We start from the raw sequence: 25,040 nt of genomic DNA, 5'->3' as shown, positions 1-25,040 counted from the left end.
AGATTCTGAGAGGCACCAAACATAGGAGAAATTTGATGAAGAAACAGTGAGGACAGCGAAAAAGAAACCAGAAACAAGTGTCTTCTCACCTTCACAAGCTGGGAGTCACCCAGGCGAGACCCAACAAACACAACACCATTATCAAGGTATGTCAAGCACTCAGCAATAGAGGTCTGGAAGAAAGTAAGCAACGTGAAAGAAATGAGAATGGACTCCACATGGGATCCAGATACTACCCACATCTCAGACATCTGCTGAGAAAAATCCCAACTGCAGCCATAATTCAGGACAGTTCTGTTTCAAATTCCCAGGTCACACTAAGCAAACATTTCTAAATCTCTGAAGTTTGTGATTCTTCATCTGTTGCATCCCTACAGTCAGAAAAATCTATCATTTGTCTTGCATATTCCTGCTTCAAAAGATACTTCCTTTTTTTTTTTTTTTTGAGACGGAGTCTCGCTCTGTCGCCCAGGCTGGAGTGCAGTGGCGCGATCTCGGCTCACTGCAAGCTCCACCTCCCGGGTTCACGCCATTCTCCTGCCTCAGCCTCCCGAGTAGCTGGGACTACAGGCGCCCACAACCGCGCCCGGCTAATTTTTTTTTTTTTTTTGTATTTTTAGTAGAGACGGGGTTTCACCGTGGTCTCGATCTCCTGACCTTGTGATCCGCCCGCCTCGGCCTCCCAAAGTGCTGGGATTACAGGCGTGAGCCACCACGCCCGGCCTCCTTTTTTTTTTTTTGAGACAGAGTCTCACTCCATTAGCCAGGCTGGAGTGCAGTTGCGCTATCTTGCTCACTGCAAGCTCCGCCTTCCGGGTTCATGCCATTCTCCTGCCTCAGCCTCCCGAGTAGCTGGGACTACAAGTGCCCGCCACCATGCCTGGCTAATTTTTTAATTTTTGTATTTTTTTAGTAGAGACAGGGTTTCACCGTGTTAGCCAGGATGGTCTCGATCTCCTGACCTCGTGATCCGCCCACCTCGGCCTCCCAAAGTGCTGGGATTACAGGCGCGAGCTACCGCGCCCGGCTCTAAGTATTAATATTAAACTTTTTGGGAACCTCCTCCCAGAACTGAAATCAGCAATTTTTTTTTTTCGAGACAGGGTCTCGCTGTCACCCAGGCTGGAGTGCAGTGGTACAATCCTGGCTCACTGACTGCAACCTTGACCTCCCCAGGCTAAGGTAATCCTCCCACCTCAGCCTCCCAAGTAGATGGGAATACAGGCACACACCACCATACCCAGCTAATTTCTGTACTTTTTGTAGAGATGGCGTTTTGCCATATTGACCAGGCTAATCTCGAACTCCTGGGGCTCACACAATCAGCCTGACTCGGCCTCCCAAAGTGCTGGGATCACAGGTGTGAGCCACCAAAACCAGCTAGATTGATATTTAATTCCAGATTATATCCTTTTGTTTCCCTTTCTTTTCCTTTTCTCACGGGCAGCTTGGGTAGATTCTCACAGGATCCTGTGAGACAATACCTAACTCATTCAATAGTCAACTTCCACAGCAAGAACAACAGTTTGTTGTTAGGTGTTAAGTAACATAATTCCCAGAGTTGAGGTGTGGGACCACACACTTGGGATCTTTAGGAACCTAAGAGAATATTGTAGAGCAACAGGGAGAACAAGTTCTACCTCTCCAAGGAGTTCTACACGGAGATCCTTGAGCGTGACGGTACCATCCATCTGTTCCTCCTTCTCCAAAAGCAGCATGAAAAGCCGGCCTTCCATGTCTCCCAGCAGGTATCTTGAGCCATTAGGGTCCACTCGATTGTGGCACACAATCGTGCTTTGCTGCCAATGGGGAGGAAACAGTCATTAGATATTCAGCATCTTCCACACCAGAAAACAAACCCTACTGGACCACTCCCTTTACCAAACCCAGCCATTTTACCGGCAGACAAATCGCTCAGATAACATTACATGAAAATGAGGATAGATCCTATTCCCCATTAATACAAAATGGGGAGCTTTTTTATTTTGAAGATAATTTTCTGAGGAGCTCCATCAATATATCTTATATGTTTACTGATATGTCGTCATTCTGCAGGAAAATAGAAATACACAGAATAGGAAGCTGCTGCCAAAATTCACTGAACTATGCATGCTATTACAAATGTAGTTATTTATTCTTAATACCACTAATTACCCCCTACCACTGTGGCAATGCTACCACAGATTTTGTTCTTTTTTAGAGACAGGGTCTCGCTATGTCACCCAGGCTAAAGTACAGTGGCTATTCACAGGCATGATCACAGTGCACTGCAGCCTAACTCCTGGACTCAAGCCATCCGCTCAAGTGGCTAGGACTGCAGGCACTTGCCACTGTAGCCAGCTAGATTTTGTTCTTTTTTCTCAAAAAGTAAGTAAAATGAAACTTTTAAGGCTTAATTTTTACAACTTGATATTCTAAGTCCGTGAAATTTTTGACTTTTTTAGCCTTTATAATTTATCAATATATTACTTTATATGATTTGAGCCCTGAAAACATTACATGCAACAGAAATTGCCAATATTATGGCCAGGCACAGTGGCTCATGCCTGTAATCCCGGCACTCTGGGAGGCCGAGGCGGTGGATCACCTGCGGTCGGGAGTTTGAGACCAGCCTGACCAACATGGAGAAACCCCATCTCTACTAAAAATACAAAATTAGCCAGGCATGGTGGCACATGCCTGTAATCCCAGGTACTAGGGAGGCTGAGGCAGGAGAATCGCTTGAACCTGGGAGGCAGAGGTTGCAGTGAGCCGAGATCGTGCTATTGCACTCCAGCCTGGGCAACAAGAGTAAAACTCCATCTCAAAAAAAAAAGGAAGGAATTGCCAAAATTTTCCCTTCTTAAAGTTGCCCCATGTGGTAGTTCATGCCTGTAATTCTAGTTACTCGAGAGGCTGAGATAAGAGGATCACTTGAGCCCAAGAGTTCAAGGCTACAGTGAGCTACAATCATGTCACTGCATTCTAGCTCTCCAGCCTAAGCAACAGAGTAAGACCCTGTCTCTTTGACAAAAAAAAAAGTGCCCCAGTCAATGAAAAGGGGAAGCCTGTTTTGATTATCATTTATCTAAGCTAGCAACCAAGCTCTCTGCAAGCAAATCCAGGCTAATCTCTTTCCCTGTTCCCAAAGGCCAACGCAGTATCTTGTATAAACAGAAAATCGTGTAACAGGCATCTGTGAATCTCCTTTTGACACACGAGAGAAAGGGAGGAGCAAGGTGAGGACAAGGAAAGATGAAAGGAAAAAAAGATAGAGGACTGCTGCTCACCTTGATGATAGGAGGGGCAATAGCCAGGTATTTGTCACCATTGTGATAAGTGATTGACTCCTGTCCAATGATGATGGCCCCCCCAAAGGGCTCTGGGACTGCAGGAAAGACAGCAAAATTAGAACGCTCAGCACTCTGGGTCTGCCAAGCCAGGACTGGCAAGAGCACAGGTCTAGTTAGCCCCAAGACAAACTTTAAGATCATCATTATTTTAAAAAGGACATCAAAACCCAGGGAACATGATAGCCTTTACGGAGATTCTTAGAATTTGTTGACTGGCCATTATCTAATCCCGGTAATATTTTTACTGCCACTCTTCTGGTATTTGACTATTCCTATGGGTGGGAAGTCTTCTCCATGTTCTTTCCCATGCATTCTCCCCCATTTTTCTTCTCAACTTCTAATCCTTTCCAAGTAAAAGCTTTTACTTTTTTTTTCCTGGTCTCTACTCTTGTTTCTTAGCTTAACTTCCCCCCATTATCAGGGTCACCATTTAGAAGAGCCAGTCTTCTCTTAAGAGTTTTTTTTTTTTTTTTTTTGAGGCGGAGTCTCGCTCTGTCGCCCAGGCTGGAGTGCAGTGGTGCGATCTCCGCTCACTGCAAGCTCCGCCTCCCGGGTTCCCGCCATTCTCCTGCCTCAGCCTCCCGAGTAGCTGGGACTACAGGCGCCGCCACCACGCCCGGCTAATTTTTTTGTATTTTTAGTGGAGACGGGTTTCATTGTGTTAGCCAGGATGGTCTCGATCTCCTGACCTCGTGATCTGCCCGTCTCGGCCTCCCAAAGTGCTGGGATTACAGGCTTGAGCCACCGCGCCCGGCCTCTTAAGAGTTTTAAAACTTCCCTACTGAGTGAGACAAACATAATGTAAGGGCAGAGTTAGGACAAGGAGTGAAGAGGCCTGGATTCTAGCCCAGGCTAGATCATGGACAGACATGGGCAGGTCCCTCTGGCCCTGTTTCCTCATCTATGAGGTAAAGAAATCAGATAAGCGCTATTGCTCCCTTTTGGTTTTTTGTTTTTTGTTTTTTAAAGAGATGGGGTCTCATTATGCTGCCCAGGCTAAACTCAAACTCCTAAGCTCAAATGAGCCTCCCAACTCAGCCTCTTGAGTAGCTGGGACTATAGATCCTGGCTTCCTTTCAATTTTAAATGTTATGCCCAGCAATAAAATAATGAGACTCATTTCCATACGCCACTGTGCAAATCAATCTCAGTGTTTTACAGTCAATCCCTCCACCCAAGTAAAACAGAAGTTATACTTTTGGGGGGAGGAATGAAAAACAGAAAATCTCAAAGACAGAAAAAAACAAAGCAGACATAGAGAAAGCAGACATAAAGGTGTGGTAAACAATGCACACCTTCAATAATACTGAGCGCCAAAACGAAGGGCAGAGAAGGTGAGAGAGGGAACAAGAACAGGGAACTAGCCTAGACCCGGGTGGAGGCATATTTCCTAAACCCCCAACCAACCTGCAATCACCATGGAAGCTTCAGCTTCGACATTTTCCTGTTTCCAAGGGCCCTTATTGAATTCCTTCTCTCGGAGAGACACCTCATAGGTTTTTACATGCCGCCCCTGAGGGTCCTGGGTGGGGGAAAGGTGAAATGGTTAGCCCTTAGGAAGGGTAAGCCTTGGGCTAAAGAGAGGTGCTGAAAGGGACAAGCTACCACCACCCAGCATCTGACAGTCCCGTCACGTCAGCCCTCCCACCCTCATCCATCAGTACACTGACAATCACCAGCTGAGCCTGGGATTAATTCCTAGGTAGACTGCAGCATCTGAGATCTACCATTCCTAACAATTCAACCAACCAAGAAACGTTTAAAGAATTAGAAAAATGAACTTGTCACACTGCACTAGGTACTATAAGAGATACTGTGTGCCAGGCACAGTGGCTCATGCCTGTAATCCCAGAACTTTGGAAGGCTGAGGTGGGTGGATCACCTGAGGTCAGGAATTCAAGACCAGCCTGGCCAACATGGCAAAACCCCGTCTCTACTAAAAATACAAAAATTAGCCCTGCGTGGTGGCGCACACCTACCATCCCAGCTACTCGGGTGGCTGAGGCGGGAGAATCGCTTGAACCCAGGAGGCAAAGGTTGCAATAAGCCAAGATGGCACCACTGCACTCCAGCCTAGGCAACAGAGCAAGACTCCATCTCAGAAAAAAAAAAAAAAAAAAAAAGATACTGTGTGTGTGCCTGTGTGTGTTCCTTAGCCTCAAGAAATTTACAAAACGCATTGATAAGCTATACCTATGAGATTTTTTAAAATTGATACAATTCTCAAGAGCATTCTGATGGAGTAACAGTAGAGAACACAATTGATTGCTCTGTTAAGTGAAACCTTTCAGTCCTGCCATTGTCAACATCATCTTCCCCTCCTTTTTCTGAATTATGACTCATGTCAGTCCTGGGACTGCCAAGGTCACCTTTAAGATGCTAAAGAGCAGGGACGGGAAGAAAGCTACACTCAGCCAGTGGAAGACGGCTTCAACAAAGAAGTTATGGAAGGAATTCAGCAATGTGTTTCAGGGCAGGGATCACATCTTAGTCACTGTTATAGCTCCTGAAGCAGGAATACCTTTCACATAGCATTAAGCAACTAAATATTTGTCAAATTGAATTTTTGGCATAAAACAGGAGATAGTAATTTTTGGCTGATGAAAACATTTTCCCATCAATGAGTAGGGTTATGACACAGCTTCGCAAAAAGTTCAAGTGTGGATTTGGGCCTCTGAGACACACATGCAGAAATGAAGATCTGATCACAACTGGCAGCCCTGAAGCTGAGAACAACCAACCTTGAATAATCAACAACATCAAAGTTCTAATGACCTAATATTTACAAAACTAAACAGAGAGAAATTCTAAGTTTTTATTTTAACTCATACTTGGTAAGATCAAACAAAATCTCTTGGTTTCAACCTTATTCAATTGGGCCTTATTCCAATAGCCTCAGAACTACAGTAACACTAAGAAATATACAAAAAGATATCAGCACTTCCAACACCTAACAAGGCCATCAAGCTGTCTACGTGCCCACACACTCTATGTGGGACTAGACTATCATCTCTTTCCGTCACTCATTCAGCCACACACAAATGAACTGATCTTAAGGCTGCATGGCCTTTTGTTAAAGGGCTGAGATTTTACCAACATATTGGCATGTTAGCCTGGTGCTCTACCACCCCACCCCCACTTAACAGATCTGGACCAGAGAACAGCTGCCCAGGATCAGCTCTGCTAAAGTTTTAGGCACAGACTAAAATAGAAGAGCCAGCAAGTTGCCGGGTGCTCATGTCTGTAATCCCAGCACTTTGGGAGGCCGAGGCAGGAGGGTCATGAGGTCATGAGTTCGTGACCATTCTGGCCAACATGGTGAAACCCCGTCTCTACTAAAAACACAAAAATTAGCTGGGCATGGTGGCATGCACCTGTAATTCCAGCTACTCAGGAGGCTGAGGCAGGAGAATCGCTTGAACCCAGGAGGCAGAGGTTGCAGTGAGCCAAGATCAGGCCATCGCACTCCGGCCTGGGCGACAGAGTGAGACTCTGTCTCAAAAAAATAATAATAAAATAAAATAAAAACAAGCCAGCAAATCACAAGTGATTGCTGGACAAAATGTAAACCTCTTCTTAAAAAACACATATAGCCGGGCGCGGTGGCTCAAGCCTGTAATCCCAGCACTTTGGGAGGCCGAGACGGGTGGATCACGAGGTCAGGAGATCGAGACTATCCTGGCTGGCATGGTGAAACCCCGTCTCTACTAAAAAATACAAAAAACTAGCCGGGCAAGGTGGCGGGCGCCTGTAGTCCCAGCTACTCGGGAGGCTGAGGCAGGAGAATGGCTTGAACCTGGGAGGCGGAGCTTGCAGTGAGCTGAGATCCGGCCACTGCACTCCAGCCTGGGCGACAGAGCGAGACTCCGTCTCAAAAAAAAAAAAAAAAAAAAAAAAAACCACATATAAAGCATCACCAAGACAATTTCTCTTTACTTAATACAAAGGCAAGATCTAGATAACTTCTCGACAGCTAAGTTTTAATAATCCCCTAGCATTCCAGTAAGAGAATCAAAGTATAAACTAGGTCATCCTGTGAAATCTCCCAAGGCCCACAACCAGAGTGTAATCTCAGGATTAAAACCTGCTACAAGCCCCAGAGAGCTTGCTGCCTCCACAATAAGCACTACTGCACTCAAGAAGCAACAAAAGTCTGACCCATATTAATTGTGTTGTTCAAAACATTTCAGGACAAACACAGTAAACACTTCTCTCTAGCCTACCAAACCCAGATATTCCAGTTAGCAAAAACAACTCCTATCACATCAGCCTCACAGTTTCTCCCCCTCTCCTCCCGATCCAGTACCTGGTAGACAAAGCAAATAGTAGGTGCTTGGCAACCATATAGGAACTTGACATCAATGACATGCAGCTCCTCCAGGCGGATGTTGAAGGCCTTGAGTTCTTTATTATCACGATCTAGTGGAATAACCTTGAAAAGGCCATCATAGAGACGCAGGCCAATCATCCGGCACTCAGGGTCAATGATGCCAATAATGCCGGTCTCCGAGGGGCGGCCAATGCGGTCCTGAGAAACAAAATTGGGATTAGGGAAGAACCTCAACATCCACAGAGCAACAGAAGACACTGGGCACCACTTGCAAAGAAAAACTTTAGGAGAGGAAGTAAAACTAATGGATCTATTTGATAGGCCAAATAGTTGGAGACCCAATGTCAGTGCATGTCTTTTTCACGAAACACTGAATCTCAATGAATGAATTATTGCTCTGTCCCTTGGGCCTTGAGTGAACTAAAGGAGTCTTTTCTCCAAAAAGCTCAAACCCATAGTGTCTTCTCCTCGTTTCTCTGATCAAATAGCGAGCTGCCCCCAGCATTTTAATTTTTTTTCCATGAATCATGACAGTCCTACTTAGAAAACTTTTGTCAGCCTAAAGCAGCCACCTCACCTGGACATTGCCATGGGCTCGTGTAATGATGTCAATGCTCTCGCCACTCTGCTTATACTCCAGGATGCAGGCATTGTACTTCGCTGTCAAGATAAACAGCAGGTCCTTGCTCTCCCCCTGGAAACCAATGTTATGCTATCAAAAGAGATTCTTTTTAAAACAGGAACAACCTGTCTAGTCTTTAAGCACACCAAATTCTTTAAGAATTTTCCAAATTCTTCTCTTCCTAAAGAGAAAATATATGGTGAGCTTGTAACCCACACTAGGTACACATACACCCTAAGGGCACGTACAAAAAGCCAGAACTGAAGCTGGTAAACATCTATTTCTCACTTTCATTATTCTCCATCTCTCTGTTCTATATACAAAGTCTTCATCTATTTCAATCTCAAGCTAATCTCAATTATCCCATTCAAATTCTGAAACACGAATGTAATGCCTCCTCCACTCCTCTCCAAGTATTTGAAGAAAGAGAAAAAAAAATGTGGGAATAACAACGGAAGCTAAAATGGATCAACAAAGTCTTACTTATTTAACACAGACTCCAAAAAATTACTGTTTTGTTCAAAGGGTTATAATTAAAATTCTGAACCCACTGCTTTCTTGCCAGATTCAGTTAGGACATCATAAAGGAATGTAGTGGTGATTTGGGTGAATACATTTGCACTAAAATAATAAAAATACTGATGGTAATTGTTTTTTTGTTGTTGTTGTTTGGTTCTTTTTTTTTTTTTTTTTGGAGACGGAGTCTCATTCTGTCACCCAGGCTGGAGTGCAATGGGCACCATCTCCGCTCACTGCAACCTCCGCCTCCTGGGTTCAAGCAATTCTCGTGCCTCAGCCTGCCAAGTAGCTGGGATTACAGGCGCATGCCATCACATCTGGCTAACTTTTGTATTTTTAGTAGAGACAGGGTTTCACCATGTTGGCCAGGCTGGTCTCGAACTCCTGACCTCAGGTGATCCACCCACCTTGGCCTCCCAAAGTGCTGGGGTTACAGGCGTGAGCCACCACATCCAGCCTGGTAATTGTTAACATAACTTTAAATGCTTGCTATATGATAGGCCCTGTGTTACCGAATCATTTCATCTTCAAAATAACCTAGGGGACTTGATCTGAAAGGTGCCTCAAGTGACACCTAAAGTCAGAATTAACAAGGAATGAAGCCAGGACTGCCCCACTCTGTAACCTATCCTCTGAAACAAACTGCTTTAATTTCTGTCTCCTAAAGAAGTCAACTTCATAAATGTTTCCCTAATAAATCTCTCCTTTTACTTCTAGAAAGCTTGGTCAAGAGTACATACTGAAATTTGCCATCCAAAGAGAGAAAAAAGAGAAGAGAGTTTCTCTCCTAAGGTATATTCCACCCATCCCAAGAATTCGCAAAACAATGTAACACAGCCCAGGCACGGTGGCGCATGCCTACAATCCCTCAGCTACTCTACTCCAGAGGCTGAAGCGGAGGGATTGCTTGAGCCCAAGAGTTCAAGACATCCTGGGCAACACTGTGAGACACCCGTTTCAAAGGAAATAAATAAACAAAAATAACATAAAACAACCTACAACCAACAGTTCTCCCTCCACTGCTTGTCCCAACTGCAACACTTACCTTGGGCCTGAAAAGCTCCATGACCGCAATCTTCCCGTACATGCCCACCTCTTTGACGGGCCGAAGCCCCTCGGCAGTGACCACATAAATCTCTAATCTCGTGTTTTTGGCAATCAACAGGTTTAAGTCTTCGGCTGAAGTAAAGTGTCCTGAAAGAACAGACCGTCTAACTTTTGAACTCAGGGGAAGGGCCTCCCATCCCTTCAAAATAATCCTATAACTTATGCCTAAATACCTCCAAAATTCTCATTTACTTCACATACTTCTCCAACTCCCTCCAGGTACTACTCCCCTTCTTATCATACCCGGCACCTCAAAGAGTCTCAGTTCATGCATTCAACAAAGCTACTTTCCTAATCAGACTAAGAAAACTGGACTGGACCTAAGAGCCGTGTGTCCTCCAACTGACAATGACTTCGTAATCCCTTCTCATGGCTCTCGTCCCTCAAATTTTACTGTTCTTATTACAGTTACAGTGGCAGGCTCTAATTGAGAATGCCGGAGAAAGTGTTCATTTCTTCCAGTGTTCATCTAAAGTCTCACAAAACTTTTATCTGACAGACCAAGTCAAATGAAAAGTCCCCGAGCTTTACACGAAAACACTGTTTTGTCCACACTCCCTGCCCTCCTGGTAGTCTACCAATACCCCCATCCACACTCAGCTACCTCCAACTCTGAAAAACAGCTTTGTTTTGGAATCGTGATTAGGGTGTATATAAACATGCAAGCTTGGGGTCGGCATATTCAGCTGAGAATGTGGGTTAAGAGGACTCTTCCCGGGTTCTGGACTTCGGTGTCCTTAACAGTCCAAGCGCATCGTCAATAAGGAAAACCCAGCACTGGGCCAGGCAAACCAAACCCTCTTCTCTAGCACGGCCCTCATGTAAACAACTGCCCCAGGCAAAGGGGTTAGCCTGAAGAGGGCTCCTCTCCCTCTGTAGGATAATGCGGGCATTCCTCACATCCCTCCACCTCCTGGGCCCCCCAGACATCCCCACAGGAAAATCCTGACCCCAAAGTCGCCATTACCACCTCCCCCTTTCCCGGCCACAGGAGGCCAATCTTCCGGGCCAAATAACACCGCACAACCAACTCACACTCCTCTGTCTCACTGGGCCCGCCCTGTCCTCGAGGCCGAGTGACCTCCCCAGGACGAAAGGGGACCCTCGAGAGCGGCTTCCAAGCCCCAAAAAGCGCGTACTGGGACGGCTCTTTCGAGGTCGCGGGGTTGGCGAGGTTCCTCGGCCGCCAGGGCCTTCCATTAGCCGAGCCGACTCCTGCCCGGCCGCCCCGGGGACCGCGGGCCTCCCTAGGCCGCGGCTCCCCCCAGCTCCCTCCCTCGCCGGGGTCTCCGGTCCCGGCAGCCTCACCGGTCACGCAGCCGTTCACGGCGGTGGGCTTCTGGGCCGTTACCACGTAGTTGTACGACATGTCGAGGCTTAGAGCGGCTCGTCGGGACGCGAGCGCGACACTAGAGAGACGGACACAAGCGAAGAGACAGGTGGCCCCCAACAGCGCGCAGCGAACTCCACTGCCGCTGCCTCCGCCCCAGAGACACGTTGCAGGCCAGAGCGGCCGGGGCGCGGGGCATCACGGGACGGCCTCACCTGGCCTCTTGGAGGACTCCCGAAGCCCGAGGCCGCCAACCGAAGGAGGCCCCGCCCCCGGAGGCGCCGCCTCGCCTCTTTCCGCCAGCGCCCGCAGGACCCGGATGAGAGCTCACCACTGGGGGTCCCCGGGAAGTCGCGGAGACTTCGGAGGTGGCGGATGTGGCTGTGAGCTGGCGGGGGAGGTGCGCCAGTGTCCTCGGAGCTCGCCCGCGGACTCCCCACCCCGTTCCGCGCCCTTTGCCCTTCCCCGCATCCAGTCCTCTTTCTTCCGTTGCTCCAGGAGCCCTCGGGGCTGTTCCTCCTTTTGGAACGGGAAGGACTGCGGAGGCCTAGAGAGGGAAGGGAGACGACCGCTATTCGTGCACATCCCAGACTAGAACCTTGCCTGCCTTCCTTTCACTCTCTCAGTTCCTCCAGATCCAGCTGGTGCCCTCGCCTGACGTTAGAACGACCACCGGCTCACCTCCTCCCTTTTGCGCGTTGATTCTTCAGACTTCGAAAGGCCCACTGGTCTGCTTGCCCAACGTGATTGGTGCCCCTATTACTCTACAAATTCGAACCTCAAACACAAAACCAACATTTCTCCGTAGGGAACCTTAATGAGCCAGGAGGGCAGTCAGCCCTGCAGCCTCCAGGGTGCCCCACATCAAACAGGCTCCCCGGGAACAAGAGGAGAACCACATGGCTTGGCACACTAGCAGAATGCCAGAGAGGAGCCAACCCCCATTTTACAGATGGGGAAGCTGAGGCTTAGGGAGGAATTGGTTTACCTAAGACCCTCCCCCCAACCCCAAGTAGGCTGAGGCAGAGCTATGTTGATTCTTCCTATTGTGCACCCACACAGAGGCCAACACGCGGCTGAACCAGGCTGAACTGAGGAAAGCTAGAACGTCATCGTGGTTTACGTCTTGCCCTTGCCACAGCAGAGGCTCTGCCTGACTTTGGAGGCACGGAATTATCAGTAGTAAACACACACTCCTGGTAGAAAAGCTAGACATGGATTTAGATCCTGGCTCCTACCTGTATGACCTTGGACAGGTCCCTAGAGTTCTCTGAGTCTGTTTGCCAGAAGTAAAATGGGTCACAAACCTGGCTAGCTCTCCCCATTCCCTGCCCTTTTGGTGCCAAGGACAGTGAGGGCAAGCGTGTGAACAGCTTTGTTAACTTTTTCACTGCACGTGATGCCCGTGTAAAAGATAGTTATTCTGAGGATCACTGTTCTTTAGTGATGAAGTGGGTGCTTTTCCTGGGCATAAAGGCAGCCCTGTGCTTGACATGGATTGATCTGTCTTCTGGCAGCCAGGTGCAGGCGTGAACCTTGGTCAACCCCACACTCTTCTCCATCCGTAGCCCACGTACTAGAGTTTGGACTTGGACCGAAGTCTGGGGCAGCTCCCTAATTACTAGGGCGCTTAAGCGTGATTGTGCCAGTCGGCTGTGAGTGCCTTCTGCAGCTTGTACCATTACCCACTCCTGCAGGTGCTGCTGCTGCCTCCACTGTACTCAGACCCGGGTAGCACAAGATTGTCCATCCTCCAGCAGTTCAGTGCAACGGTGTGAACTCAACCTGTTTCAGAGCCTCCCCACCATGGTGAGTCATACAGGGCCGGGGTAGGGGAATGGCAGCATGGTCTCAAAGCAGGATCCCAGCCTTGGGCATGCTAGAGCTTCTTACACCTTGACTGAGAGATGCTGCTGCCTCCTGAGGCTCACAGGTGAAGAGAGAGGGTCCTCTCTCCCAGGGCCTGATCCCTGCTTTTCTTCATTTCCTGGAGGCCACTGGTCCCAGCCAGGCCTGGGGCTGCAGCCTCTTGAGTCCCTTCAGAGCCGTTGTGCCCCCTATCTGGGTCTTGCATTCAAAGTGAAACAGTAATAGTTACCTGCTCTGTAATAGATACTGTACCAGTCACAGAAGGAACCATGAAGAATGATCATGTGACTGTTCCTAACCTTGGGGCTTATGTGGGCCGGTCTGGAGCTGGGATCTACAGTGTGGGAGGCTGGCCATGTCCCTGGGCTTTGCTCCAGGCCCACTGATTTGAATCAAAACAAGCCTTGAACATATCTGGATTCAAATTTCAGCCTGCCACTGACCAGCTGCATGACCTTTTGCAGAAGATTTGACCTCTCTGAGCCTCTTTTTCTTCATCTACATTACAAGGCAAATTAAGGCCTATCTCTAGTGGTTGTGTGGTGTTGATCAAGCAGAGTCCTGGAGGCCTCACCTGACTTCCTTTCCTTTTCCATCCTCTCAGGCCACTGAAACCAGGGATAGCACTGGTCCCTAAACCCTCCTCTGGCTCTGGCAGAGGGATTGTTGAAAATCTCAGGCAAGACAGATTATCAAGATGGGGAGCAGGCCACTTTCTTGGAGGGTAGTGGTGCTGGAGGCTGGGCTTGGAGTGAGGCCAACTCACAACTTCATTGTATGTTCCAGTCCCTGATAGGCTCTGAGAGCCACAAGCCCATGCCCTTTCTAGGGCAACCTCCGTCACCCTCCACCTCCGTCACCCTCCACCTCCCTCCAGCCCCTCGAGAAAGCAGCATGATATGGCCAAAAGGGAACCAGCTTTGGAGCCAGGCAGACCTGGACACCTGCTGGCTGTGTGACCTTGGGCAAAATCGTTTAACTGTGCCTCAGTTGCCTCACTGGGCTCATCTTTCCTCCATAGGGTTGTTGGGAAGTTTGTTTTTGGTTTTTGGTTTTTGTTTTTTGAGACGGAGTTTTGCTCTTGTTGCCCAGGCTGGAGTGCAATGGCGCAGTCTCGGCTCACTGCATCCTGTGCCTCCCAGGTTCAAGTGATTCTCCTGCCTCAGCCTCCTGAGTTGCTGGAATTACAGCCATGCACCACCACGCCCAGCTAACTTTGTATTTTTAGTAGAAATGGGGTTTCTCCATGTTGGTCAGGCTGGTCTTGAACTCCCAACCTCAGGTAATCCGCCCACCTCGGCCTTCCAAAGTGCTGGGATTACAGGCATGAGCTACCACACCCGGCTTGTTGGGAAGATTAAATGAGACATGCTCAAAAACACTTAGAACTGAGCCTGGCGCTTAGTCACTGCTCGGCAAATGGAACCAATCTTACTCTTCTTCTCGCTCCCTACAAACCTAGGCTACTCTGAAGCAGGTGGCTTAGCCCTGGCCCTGGCTGGGTGCAGGACAGGTTGGCAGGGAGGCAGCAGAGCCAAATTTTGTACAAAGGAGCTGGTGCTAGCCGGGTCAGGAAGAAGCCACAGCCAGAAGTTCACCTTGCCAGGCCCTGGCTCAGCTGCAGGTTCCCACTGGGCCACCAGGTGGCGGTGGGAGCCCAGCCCTCTGAGTCCAGGTTGCGCCCCAGTCTCTGTCTTCAGGACAAAACCAGGGGCTACAGCCCTTGTTCAGGCTTTTCACAGCCTGTTTGAAAAAGGGAGTCGCTTCCTGTGATTGAGTTTCCACTATATCACGGGCATATACTCTGTTCTAGTAAATCTCTATTTTACAGAGGAAGAATTATAGCTCCCAACAACGATGTTATCTTCCCCGAGTTCCGGCAGCTAATCAGAGGCAGAAGTGGGATTTGAACCCAAGTCCCTGTAACAGCAGAGCTCAAGCCATGCCCCATTCTGGCCCCCACGCTACTCACTTCTGTCTGCACCCCGTATCCACTCAGCCAAGCCTGGTGGTGCTGCTCTGCAACCCTCCACCAGCCTGCCCACAACCCCTCCTGAGGCTGCCTGTGGCCAGCCCTCTCCTCCTCACCCCTCCCTGCTGGTCAACCATGCTTCCTGGCACCACCACACTATTCACTCATCCAGGCCTTGGCTTATGCTCCCCCTCTGGCTGGAAGAGCCTCCCTTTTCCCTCCCCCCATACCTCCTGCCCCCTTTTGCCTACCCCGGTCCTGCTTATCCTTCACAGAGACCTCCAGGCCCCTCAGAAGGCTGCGGCCCCTCCTCCATGCTCCCATGGTGCACGTGCACTCCTCACATAGCGGTGCCCACCACACATGGTTGTGACCTCTGCTGTGTTTCCCCTGAGGGCAGGAATAGCGTTGTTATCTCTTTTTTTATTTCTGAGATGGAGTCTCACTCTCACCCAGGCTGGAGTGCAGTGGCACGATGACAGCTCACTGCAGCCATGACCTCCCAGGTTCAAGCGATCCTCCCACCTCAGCATTCCCAGTAGTGGGACTCTAGGCATGCACCACTATGCCTGGATCATTTTTCATATTTTTTGTAGAGATGGAGTCTCATGTTGCCTAGGCCAGTCTCAAAGTCTTGGGCTCAAGCGATCTGCCTGCCTCAGCCTCCCAAAGTGCTGGGATTACAGGCATGAGCCACCGCACGTGGGCTGTTATCTCTACACACTGTCTAGCACTGGGCCTGGCATGCCAAGAGGCTGGGGAAATGTTGGTCCCACATTGGAGCACCAGGGAGCAGCGGTGGCTGTGAAACCTGCTCAGCTCCTCCCCCAGCATTGGAGCCTCAGCCTGGGGCTTTTCTTCCTTTTGACAGAAGAAGGTGTTGGGCCCCATTTTATTAAAATATTTTACACTGCAGACAACAACTCCCCCATTTTCTTTGTATTGCAGCCATTTTTTCAGAATAAATTGAAGGTATGGTGCAAGACACTTCATAAATTAGGTACTGAATAGAAAGTCACACATTATTGAAAACTCACAGAAATACCCACCTGTCACCCAACTCAAGGAAGTCCTGCGCTCCTGGAGTTCGTAGGTGGATGCGGGAGAGGGGTCTACACAACAGCAGTGTGGCTGGGCAGGATGGGGGTGTCTGTGCTGACCACACTCTGACATCCTTCTCACTCCTCCCCTGCAGACCTCCAAGAAGCTGGTGAACTCGGTGGCTGGCTGTGCTGATGACGCCCTTGCTGGCCTGGTGGCCTGCAACCCCAACCTGCAGCTCCTGCAGGGCCACCGCGTGGCCCTCCGTTCTGACCTGGACAGCCTCAAGGGCCGGGTGGCACTGCTATCGGGTGGGGGCTCTGGCCATGAGCCTGCCCATGCTGGTGAGTACCCTGGGGTGGGGCAGGGGGTACTGGTGGAGTGGACAGGGCCTCCTGTGAGATCCTCAGTGCTGCCACGAGGTGCAGGACGGAGCCCAACCCAGACTCAGGAACTGGGGCCGCTTCCCACTCTCCCACTCCCTCCGGCTGGGATCAGGGGCCCATCACGGCCTCTCTGAATCTGTTTCTACATCTACAAAACTATGAAGTTGGGCCAAACAATCCCTCAAGTCCTTCTAGCTCTGAGAGTCGGTGAGTCCATGAATCTTCTGGACCCTCCAGGCCCAGCAGACCCACCCCCTCTTCCGTGAAGGCTTCCTGACTCTTCCAGCCTAGAGCAGCGCCCCTCTTCTGAATTCCCACCTGCCGTGTCCCACACCTGGAGCCAGGGACGCGAACTCTCCTTGAGGGCTGCTGGAGGGCAGGGACTAGGAAGCGCATCATTTGTCCCCTTCCTGTCTTCCTTCAGCAAAATCCATTCATTTGGCAAACACTCATGAGCCCATTGTGTACCTGGCACTGTACTGGGCACTAGGGATACAGCAATGAAGCAGACAGGCAAGGTCCCTGCCCTCGTGGAGCTTTTATTCTACTTAGGGGAGATAGACAATAGCCAGGTAAACACGAAAGGAAATGAGATCATTTCAGAGGGTGCTAAGTGACTTAGTACAGACAGTAAAACAGGGCAAAGGAACAGTGAGTCCCTGGGGAGGGAGTTGGTGACTGCTTCAGGCGGGGAGGTCGCAGAAGGCCTCTCTAAGGTGCCTCCTAAGAAGGAGTCAGCCATTTGAAGACCTGGGGGATCTTTGAGCACCAAGCACACAGTAGGGCTCACCAAACCATGACCCCCGGAGCATGGGAAGCCCCAGTGACTATAGGCGCAAGTCCCACCTGCCATGCTCACTCTACCCCTTCCACCTCCAGGTTTCATAGGGAAGGGGATGCTGACCGGGGTCATCGCAGGAGCCGTATTCACCTCCCCAGCAGTGGGCAGCATCCTGGCAGCCATCAGGGCAGTGGCCCAGGCTGGCACAGGTAAGCCTGGCATGCAGGAGGGGCTGCGGCGGGGAGGGCACAGTAAGGGTGCTGAGCCCTGCCGGCTGCTCCCGCAGTGGGGACCCTCCTCATCGTGAAGAACTACACTGGGGATCGGCTCAACTTCGGCCTGGCCAGGGAGCAGGCCCGGGCTGAAGGCATCCCGGTGGAGATGGTGGTGATCGGGGATGACAGCGCCTTCACCGTCCTGAAGAAGGCAGGCCGGCGGGGGCTGTGTGGCACGGTGCTTATACACAAGGTAGGCTTCCACTGGGGACACAGAGACTGGCCAGCCCCTTCCAGCCTTCCCTTGCCTGGCAGCACCCTGTAACTGGACCTTTCCAGCCCTTCCCCAAGAAGCTACTTCTTTTTCTCCAGTGTTCCCTGATCTCAGAAGGCCCCGCCATCCCCTCAGCTACCTAAGCCCAGATACAGGCATTTTCCCAGACTCGTGCCCTTCTCTTCTCCACACCCAATCAGTTGCCCAGTTCTGGCGCTTCTACTCCCAAATGTATATAACACACATCCTCCTCAGACCCTGCCCTCCTGCTTTGCCTTGGTTCGGGGGTCATCTGCTCATGCCTAATGGCTGCAGCCACCTCCTCACTGGGTTCCCCTGCTGCTTCCTGCCTTCTGGTCTTGCTCATCCATTCTTCACACGACTGCCAGAGGTGTCTTTTTAAAATGTGTATCTGACTAGGTTCACCCACTGAAAGCCTTCTTGGGTCTTGGAATCAACACAAGCCCTCACCCCAGCTCCCTGACTCCCCACCTTCATCTCCCATCATCCCTGCATTCCTCTTTTAAATTTTCTTTTATTTATTTATTTTTAAATTTATTTTTCTTTTGAGACAGAGTCTTACTCTTGTTGCCCAGGTTGGAATGCAGTGGCGCAATCTTGGCTCACTGCAGTCTCCGCCGCCCAGGTTTAAGCGATTCTCCTTCCTCAGCCTCCCCAGTAGCTGGGATTACAGGCGCCTGCCACCACGCCCGGCTAATTTTTGTAGTTTTAGTAGAGATGGGGTTTTACCATGTTGGCCAGGCTGGTCTCGAACTCCTGACCTCAAATGATCTGCCCTCCTCGGCCTCCCAAAGTGCTGGGATGACAAGCGTGAGCCACCGTACCCTGCCATCATTGCCTTACTCTTACGGTCCATTCACGCCAGCTCCTGTACCTGCCAGGCTGTGGGTCATCTCTGGCTTTGCTTATGCAGTGTCTGTGGCCTGGAAAATTCTTTCCTTGTCCTGCCTCCTTTTGGCCTGGCTAACTCCTACCATTCTGCAGAGGCCCAACTCTGATGTCTCCCCACCCGGAAGGCTCTCCCTGATCTCCATCTCCCCAGTACCCTGAGCTGGCTGGCAGCCCCTCCTAGTGTAATTGTAATTACCACCTCACATAAATTTTCCATCTGTGCGTGTCTGCTTCCCTAGCCTCTCTCCAGGCTGTGAGTTCTTGAAGGTGGGGACTGTGACTTAGTTGCCTTTTTTCCTTTTCAGCATATGCTAGATGCTTGGTAAAAATTGACTGGATGGATGGATGGATAGATGGGTAAAGTGACCCACAATAGCAAGGCTATGGGAGAGAGAACTCTGGAACTCTAGAGTTGGGAAACTGGCCACCCACTGGCTGTGTGACATTGGACAAGTCACCTCCCCTCTCTGGGTCCATTTCCCCATTTGTAAAGTCTCTTCTGACTCCAACAGACTAGAATTTTTGAAGATTTCTGGCAGGTACAATGTGAATGGCGGGAGTTTGCTCTTCTGCCCTAAATGTGATGGGCCAGGTTGAGTGTGGAAATCGTAAGAGGTTCCCCCTTCCCAACAAGAAACTCACCCCCTGCCTGTCTTCTACCCCACGTGGTACAGTGATACCCGCCCCGCTGGGGCTTTTAACTCTGTGTGGCTGCAGGTGGCAGGTGCTCTGGCTGAGGCAGGTGTGGGGCTGGAGGAGATCACAAAGCGGGTGAACGTGGTCGCCAAGGCCATGGGTGAGTGCCGGCCTGGGAGTTGGGCAGGAGAGTGGGGAAGGTTGGGACATCCCCAGGATGAGGAGCAGGTTCCTGTTGGCTGCCTAGCGGTGCTCCCCAGGTTATTTCCCAGGGGTCTAGGGAAGGTATCCCTGGGGGAGCTCCTGGGGACTGGTGGCCTTGGGTACCATGGCTGAGGTGGAGAGTCCGGCAGCTTTCTCAGAGAAGAGGGTGTCTGTGGGCAGGGCTTCTGAGATGCTGCTGCCGCCCTTCCTGATGCCCAGTGCTGAGAGTGGAACAGTCATCCCTTCATGCCTTGTTTCTCATAGGTACCCTGGGGGTGAGCTTATCCTCCTGCAGCGTCCCTGGTTCCAAACCCACCTTCGAGCTCTCGGCCGATGAGGTGGAGCTGGGCCTGGGTAAGCTTGTGGCCGCCCATCCCAGCCCTGCCTGCCCCTTAGCCCTGGACTTTGCCCACCTTGTATACCCTGAGAGCCATCAACCTGCTCCTCTCCCCAGGTGGTCTTAGCATTTTTACTTGGGCATTTGAGGCCCAGCCTGGCCCAACCTACCTGATTCCTACCGGCTTTGCCGTCTACACCCAGGGCTCTGGCCATGTGGAGCTCTGTACGCTGCCCACCTCCTTGCCTTTGCCGACCATTCCCAGGTCCTCCTGTCCCTGCCAGAATACACCCTTCTTTCAAGGGCTCTTCAAAGATCCCCTGGCTGCAAAGCTTTCTGCTTCCTCCCCTGTGCTTCCACCCTGACTACCTCCAGTTAAAGCTGTCTCCACCACCAAGCCACAAGCTCCCAGAGAACAGAGACCATGTTTTTCATTATTCTGTCCCTTTCCATCCCCGACTCCCGCCCACTTACTGTGTGAGTCCAGCACTGTGTGTGTCCTTGATAAAAACGATGAGCAAATCCCCAGGCCCTGAGTGGGTCAGCAGTGACCACGTCTATCCGCAGGGATCCACGGGGAAGCTGGTGTGCGCCGGATAAAGGTAAGTGGTCGCCCTGGCGCAGGCCACCCTAAGGCCAAGGCCTCCCAGATGTAGCTCATTCCTGGCTCCCTGTGACAGATGGCAACTGCTGATGAGATTGTGAAACTCATGCTCGACCACATGACAGACACCACCAATGCGTCCCATGTGCCTGTGCAGCCCGGTGGGTAGCCTCTCGCCCACGTCTCCCAACCCTTCCTACACCTCTGGGCAGGAGACGCCCAGAGGGTCTCACCTGGGGTGTCATGTCTACCCACAGGCTCTTCAGTTGTGATGATGGTCAACAACCTGGGTGGCCTGTCATTCCTGGAATTGGGCATCATAGCCGATGCTGCCATTCGCTCCCTGGGTGAGCCATGCACTGGGAAGGGGAGCCTGCAGCCCTCTGGAAAGGGCTGAGGGAGGGCCTTGTGATGGCAGAGAACACGGACTGTGCGTCGGATAAGTCTGAGTTAAATCGTCTCTCTGCCACCTAATTGCTGGATACCTTGAGCCTCTGTTTATTTTCTTGTCTGCAAATTTGGGGTAATAATAATGGTACCTGCATTATACCGTTGTTGTGAGGATTCAGTGAGATTAAACATATGTAAGGCACTCCACACAGCACCCAGCACCTGGCACGAACTGAGTAAATGAGACCTGTAATTGCTCATCCGCCGTGAAGTAGGGGACACCTCCAGGGAACATGGTCATTTGTGGGGTTGAGGGATGCCTGCCAGGAGGAAATCAGGCCATCCCCGTCCTGACCTCAGTGCCCCAGCTTGCAAGGTCCTTGCTTTTCTGTTGTTTTGTTTCTTTCCCTGATGCCCATTTTTCCCTTCTGGACCGCCATGCTCTGGTATTGCAGAGGGCCGCGGGGTGAAGATTGCCCGTGCCCTGGTGGGCACCTTCATGTCAGCACTGGAGATGCCTGGCATTTCTCTCACCCTCCTGCTGGTGGATGAGCCTCTCCTGAAACTGATAGGTGAGACTTGGAACCTGGGATCACCCAAGCCAGGGCTCCTTGTAGCTGGAAGGAGTCAGGGAGACTTGGAGACTCCATCAGGGCTGACCGTGACAATCAGGGCTCTGCAGCCTGTGAAGAAGGACCTTTCTGGGCTTCTCCAGCCTTCTCCAGCTGTCACCGGTACTAGGAGGAGTTGGTATTGGGATCCTCCTCAGATAGGCCTGACCCTTTTCCTAGGGACCCTCTCTCCATACCCCTGTACACAGTAGGCACTCAGTCCATGCTTGCTGAGGTGGACTCCCTTCCTCCAGGGCTGCTGAGGGAGCCAGTCCACCAGGGCCAGGATGGGGGGGTCCAAGCCCTGCTGAATCCCTGTTGGAAAGCCATGTCTAAGAGAGTTATCTTGCTGCTCTTAGATGCTGAAACCACTGCAGTAGCCTGGCCTAACGTGGCCGCAGTCTCCATTACTGGGCGGAAGCGGAACCGGGTAGCTCCTGCCGAGCCCCAGGAGGCCCTTGATTCCACTGCTGTAGGAGGTACCAACTCCTGCCTCTGGGGAAGGGACAGGCTTCCCAAAGGATGCAGGGGTATGCGGTGGGGTGGGTAGGGGCCCTGGCACCCACATCTCCCACCCCAGTCAAGTGTGGTTGTGAGAAGGGCCTGGTGGGCCTGTTCTTCACCATCCTCCCTTTCTAGGCTCAGCCTCGAAGCGGATGGCGCTGGTGCTGGAACGGGTGTGCAGCACCCTCCTGGGCCTGGAGGAACACCTGAATGCCCTGGACCGGGCTGCTGGTGATGGCGACTGTGGCACCACCCACAGCCGTGCGGCCAGAGGTTGGTGCCAGGGACTTTTCCAAGTTAGGTCATTCACAAAACCCTAGCCCCCCTTCCACCTGTTGCCTTGAAGACAGGGACTTTTCTTTTTTTTTAAGAAGGAGTCTTACTCTGTCACCGGGCTGGAGTGTCCAATGGCGTGATCTCGGCTCCCTGCAGCCTCCGTCCCGCCGGGTTCAAGCAATTCTCCTGCTTCAGTCTCCCGACTAGCTGAGATTACAGGCGTGCGCAGCCACGCCTGGCTAATTTTTGTGGTTTTAGTGGAGGCAGGGTTCGCTATGTTGGCCAGGCTGCTCTCTAACTCCTGACCTCAAGCCATCGCTCACCTTGGCCTCCCAAAGTGCTGGGATTACAGGCATAAGCCACTGTACCTGGCCGACAGTGACCTTCTTAACAGCACAAATGTATGAGGTTATTATCTTAGAATTAAATGAAATCCTTCACAGTGAATAACTTACAACTCAAGCAAAACATATTCTGTTGTCCTTATTTTTCTCAGTTTACCCAGACCAGTGAAAAGCTCTTAACTGTCCAGCATCATTCATTCGAGAAAAAGGTATTTGGTGTCTGCCATGGGGCAGGCACTGCTCTCAACTGTGGATACAGTAGTGAACAGAGCAGACAGAAATCACCGCCCTCATGGCTATGTTCTGGGTGGAAGACAGTCAACAAGATAAATCAGTAAAACAGAGGATGTTAGGACAAAGGGCTAAGGAGAAAAAACCAAGCCAGGAAGCGGAGTGCACAGTGTCAGGTGGAGGGGCTTCGAGGCGGGCCTCACCTCCCCAGGCCCTTTCGGTTCTACAGTCCAGCCCCTCTCTAGACTGCACACTGAATGTGGAAAGGGATCTTGGGAAGCCTTCATTTCACCTCCCTGTCAGCCTTTTCCAGCGTCATTGGTGCTGGCTGGAAGTCTGGCAGATGGAGGGAGGGTCTCTGAATTCCTCCCCGTCTCTCGGTGCCTGCAGCAATCCGGGAGTGGCTGAAGGAGGGCCCACCCCCTGCCAGCCCTGCCCAGCTGCTCTCCAAGTTGTCTGTCCTGCTCCTGGAGAAGATGGGAGGCTCATCTGGAGCGGTGGGTGCCTGGGGGCTGAAGGGCTGACAGGGAGGTAGGTGGGTGCCTGGGGGCTGAAGGGCTGACAGGGAGGTGGCTGGGCCGGCTGGGGTCCAGGCCAGCACCACATGCTCAGTGTTCTCATCCTCCCCAGCTCTATGGCCTGTTCCTGACTGCAGCTGCCCAGCCTCTCAAGGTCAAGACCAGCCTCCCAGCCTGGTCTGCTGCCATGGATGCCGGCCTGGAAGCCATGCAGAAGTGAGCCGGGGCCCTGTGCATCAGACCAGGGGTGGGCTGGGGGAGGTGGTTGGTGACATCTGCCCCCCGCCAGGCCCTAGCCCCACCCTCAGAGTGATTCCCTTGGTTCCCTATAGTGAGCCTCTTTCATTCTCTCCCTGCTAGGTATGGAAAGGCTGCCCCAGGGGACAGGACTATGGTGTGTACTCGGGCTGTGGCCCTAGACCTTTCTCCTTTTGAGCCTGTAAGCCCTAAAGAGCACCCTCAGTTGCAGGGCCTGTGCTCAGCCCCCTCTCCCTCACCTTGTCCAGCTGGATTCTCTGTGGGCAGCAGGGCAGGAGCTCCAAGCCTGGAAGACCCCAGGAGCCGATCTGTTGCAAGTCCTGACCAAAGCAGTCAAGGTGAGTGAGGCTGGGCCCAGCCACCCAGGGAGACAGGCTTCTAGCCACCAGACTCCTGTCTCCATGTGACCCTGAGCAAGTTAATAACCTTCCTGGATCACAGTTTCCTTCTCTGTACAATGGAGATGAGCACCTATCTTAGAAGGTGGTTATGTGGCTAAGGAAATATGTAGAGCCCTGCACACCGCCTGGGATGTGACAGGGCCTCAGTGAATGGTGACCCTTTTCCCTGCTGGAAGTAGATGAGAGGCAACTTTCCATTTGGTGACAGAGCAGAGGGTGCTGGCAGAGCCAGGGCAAGAGCATGCAGGGCCAGGCTGCATGGCAGAGACGTTCTGCCCATGGCAGGAAGGAGGAGGCCTGATGGCCTGCCCTTGAACCTGCTCCCACACCCCATCCCCCAGAGTGCCGAAGCTGCAGCGGAGGCCACCAAGAATATGGAAGCTGGAGCCGGAAGAGCCAGTTATATCAGCTCAGCACGGCTGGAGCAGCCAGACCCCGGGGCAGTGGCAGCTGCTGCCATCCTCCGGGCCATCCTGGATGTCTTGCAGAGCTAGGATGTGTGACTGCCTCCCTTGGCCTCAGCTCCTCTCACTGCTGTGCTGAGGTGGCCTTTGGCACTTCTTTCTGCCTTCCAACCGTCACTTTCCCCTGGCCTGGCTCCATTGGCCCACCCTCTAAGTTGAGCAGGAAATCCTCCACCAAGCTTCCAGAACTACAGACAGCACCCAGAGCGAGCTGGAGTGGGTCCCCGTGCCTCTCCAGCATGCCCTTTCCCTTTGTGAGGGTGGAGTCCCTGGGTCATGCCCTCCCCTGCCAGTTCTGGGCTTCAGAGATAAGGCATTTTCCTTGTGCAGCCTTTATCTGGCAATCCTGTTTTAAGACTCTCTGTGAAATGCCTTCTGCACCTTAATCCCAATGAGCATGGAAAAGAAAGTTAATAAACTATAATACATGGAAGCAAGAAAGCCACTGCCTCCTCTGAGGGACTTTTCCCATGCATGTAAACAAAGGGGCCCACAGCCCTGGCTGCAGGCATCATGACCCATCTTCTACCAGGCAGATCTTTATTACCTGAGCCCCTAAATCAGTGTCTCCT

At 51.4% G+C, this 25,040-nt stretch overlaps 2 protein-coding genes across 28 annotated transcripts in view; one reads left to right on the top strand and one right to left on the bottom strand.

Moving 5' to 3' along the window:
• Nucleotides 1-11,411, bottom strand: part of DDB1 (damage specific DNA binding protein 1) — a 36,264-nt gene extending 24,853 nt beyond the window's left edge. Inside the window, exons 1-8 of the mRNA XM_005577677.4 lie at nucleotides 11,219-11,411; nucleotides 9,849-9,997; nucleotides 8,240-8,356; nucleotides 7,639-7,860; nucleotides 4,740-4,854; nucleotides 3,270-3,367; nucleotides 1,641-1,799; nucleotides 90-173 (exon numbers count right to left, since the gene is read on the bottom strand). Coding sequence (XP_005577734.1) covers nucleotides 90-173; nucleotides 1,641-1,799; nucleotides 3,270-3,367; nucleotides 4,740-4,854; nucleotides 7,639-7,860; nucleotides 8,240-8,356; nucleotides 9,849-9,997; nucleotides 11,219-11,279 — 1,005 coding nt within the window. The 5' untranslated portion in view covers nucleotides 11,280-11,411. The remainder of the gene's footprint in view (nucleotides 1-89; nucleotides 174-1,640; nucleotides 1,800-3,269; nucleotides 3,368-4,739; nucleotides 4,855-7,638; nucleotides 7,861-8,239; nucleotides 8,357-9,848; nucleotides 9,998-11,218) is intronic.
• A 139-nt stretch (nucleotides 11,412-11,550) lies between these two features.
• Nucleotides 11,551-24,909, top strand: TKFC (triokinase and FMN cyclase). 27 transcript variants are annotated; one of them, XM_074013496.1, is made up of 20 exons: nucleotides 11,551-11,623; nucleotides 11,739-11,968; nucleotides 12,303-12,405; nucleotides 12,938-13,049; nucleotides 16,277-16,466; nucleotides 17,388-17,498; nucleotides 17,576-17,757; nucleotides 19,408-19,486; nucleotides 19,795-19,884; nucleotides 20,435-20,469; nucleotides 20,548-20,632; nucleotides 20,729-20,818; nucleotides 21,317-21,433; nucleotides 21,832-21,951; nucleotides 22,112-22,249; nucleotides 23,218-23,324; nucleotides 23,458-23,561; nucleotides 23,706-23,739; nucleotides 23,852-23,941; nucleotides 24,346-24,909. In XM_074013496.1, the coding sequence occupies exons 4-20, from the start codon at nucleotides 13,047-13,049 to the stop codon at nucleotides 24,496-24,498; spliced, it is 1,728 nt and encodes a 575-aa protein (XP_073869597.1). In that variant the 5' UTR covers nucleotides 11,551-11,623; nucleotides 11,739-11,968; nucleotides 12,303-12,405; nucleotides 12,938-13,046; the 3' UTR covers nucleotides 24,499-24,909. The 27 variants fall into 27 exon arrangements, 25 of the variants coding, with proteins under 25 accessions (XP_073869597.1, XP_073869604.1, XP_073869600.1 ...); XM_074013503.1 differs by having other exon boundaries at nucleotides 12,303-12,422; XM_074013499.1 differs by having other exon boundaries at nucleotides 11,739-11,983.
• Nucleotides 24,910-25,040: the final 131 nt, after the last annotated feature.

Source organism: Macaca fascicularis, chromosome 14 (assembly GCF_037993035.2).
Source record: "Macaca fascicularis isolate 582-1 chromosome 14, T2T-MFA8v1.1".
Taxonomy (NCBI): domain Eukaryota; kingdom Metazoa; phylum Chordata; class Mammalia; order Primates; family Cercopithecidae; genus Macaca; species Macaca fascicularis.
This window is presented reverse-complemented; position numbering and strand designations above follow the sequence as displayed.

Bases quoted from the DNA above. Each gene is read 5' to 3' on its own strand.
- TKFC (XM_065528093.1), top strand. The intron at 13,050-16,276 runs GTGAGTCATACA...CCTCCCCTGCAG, and splicing joins TTCAGAGCCTCCCCACCATG to ACCTCCAAGAAGCTGGTGAA. The intron at 17,758-19,407 runs GTAGGCTTCCAC...GTGTGGCTGCAG, and splicing joins GCACGGTGCTTATACACAAG to GTGGCAGGTGCTCTGGCTGA.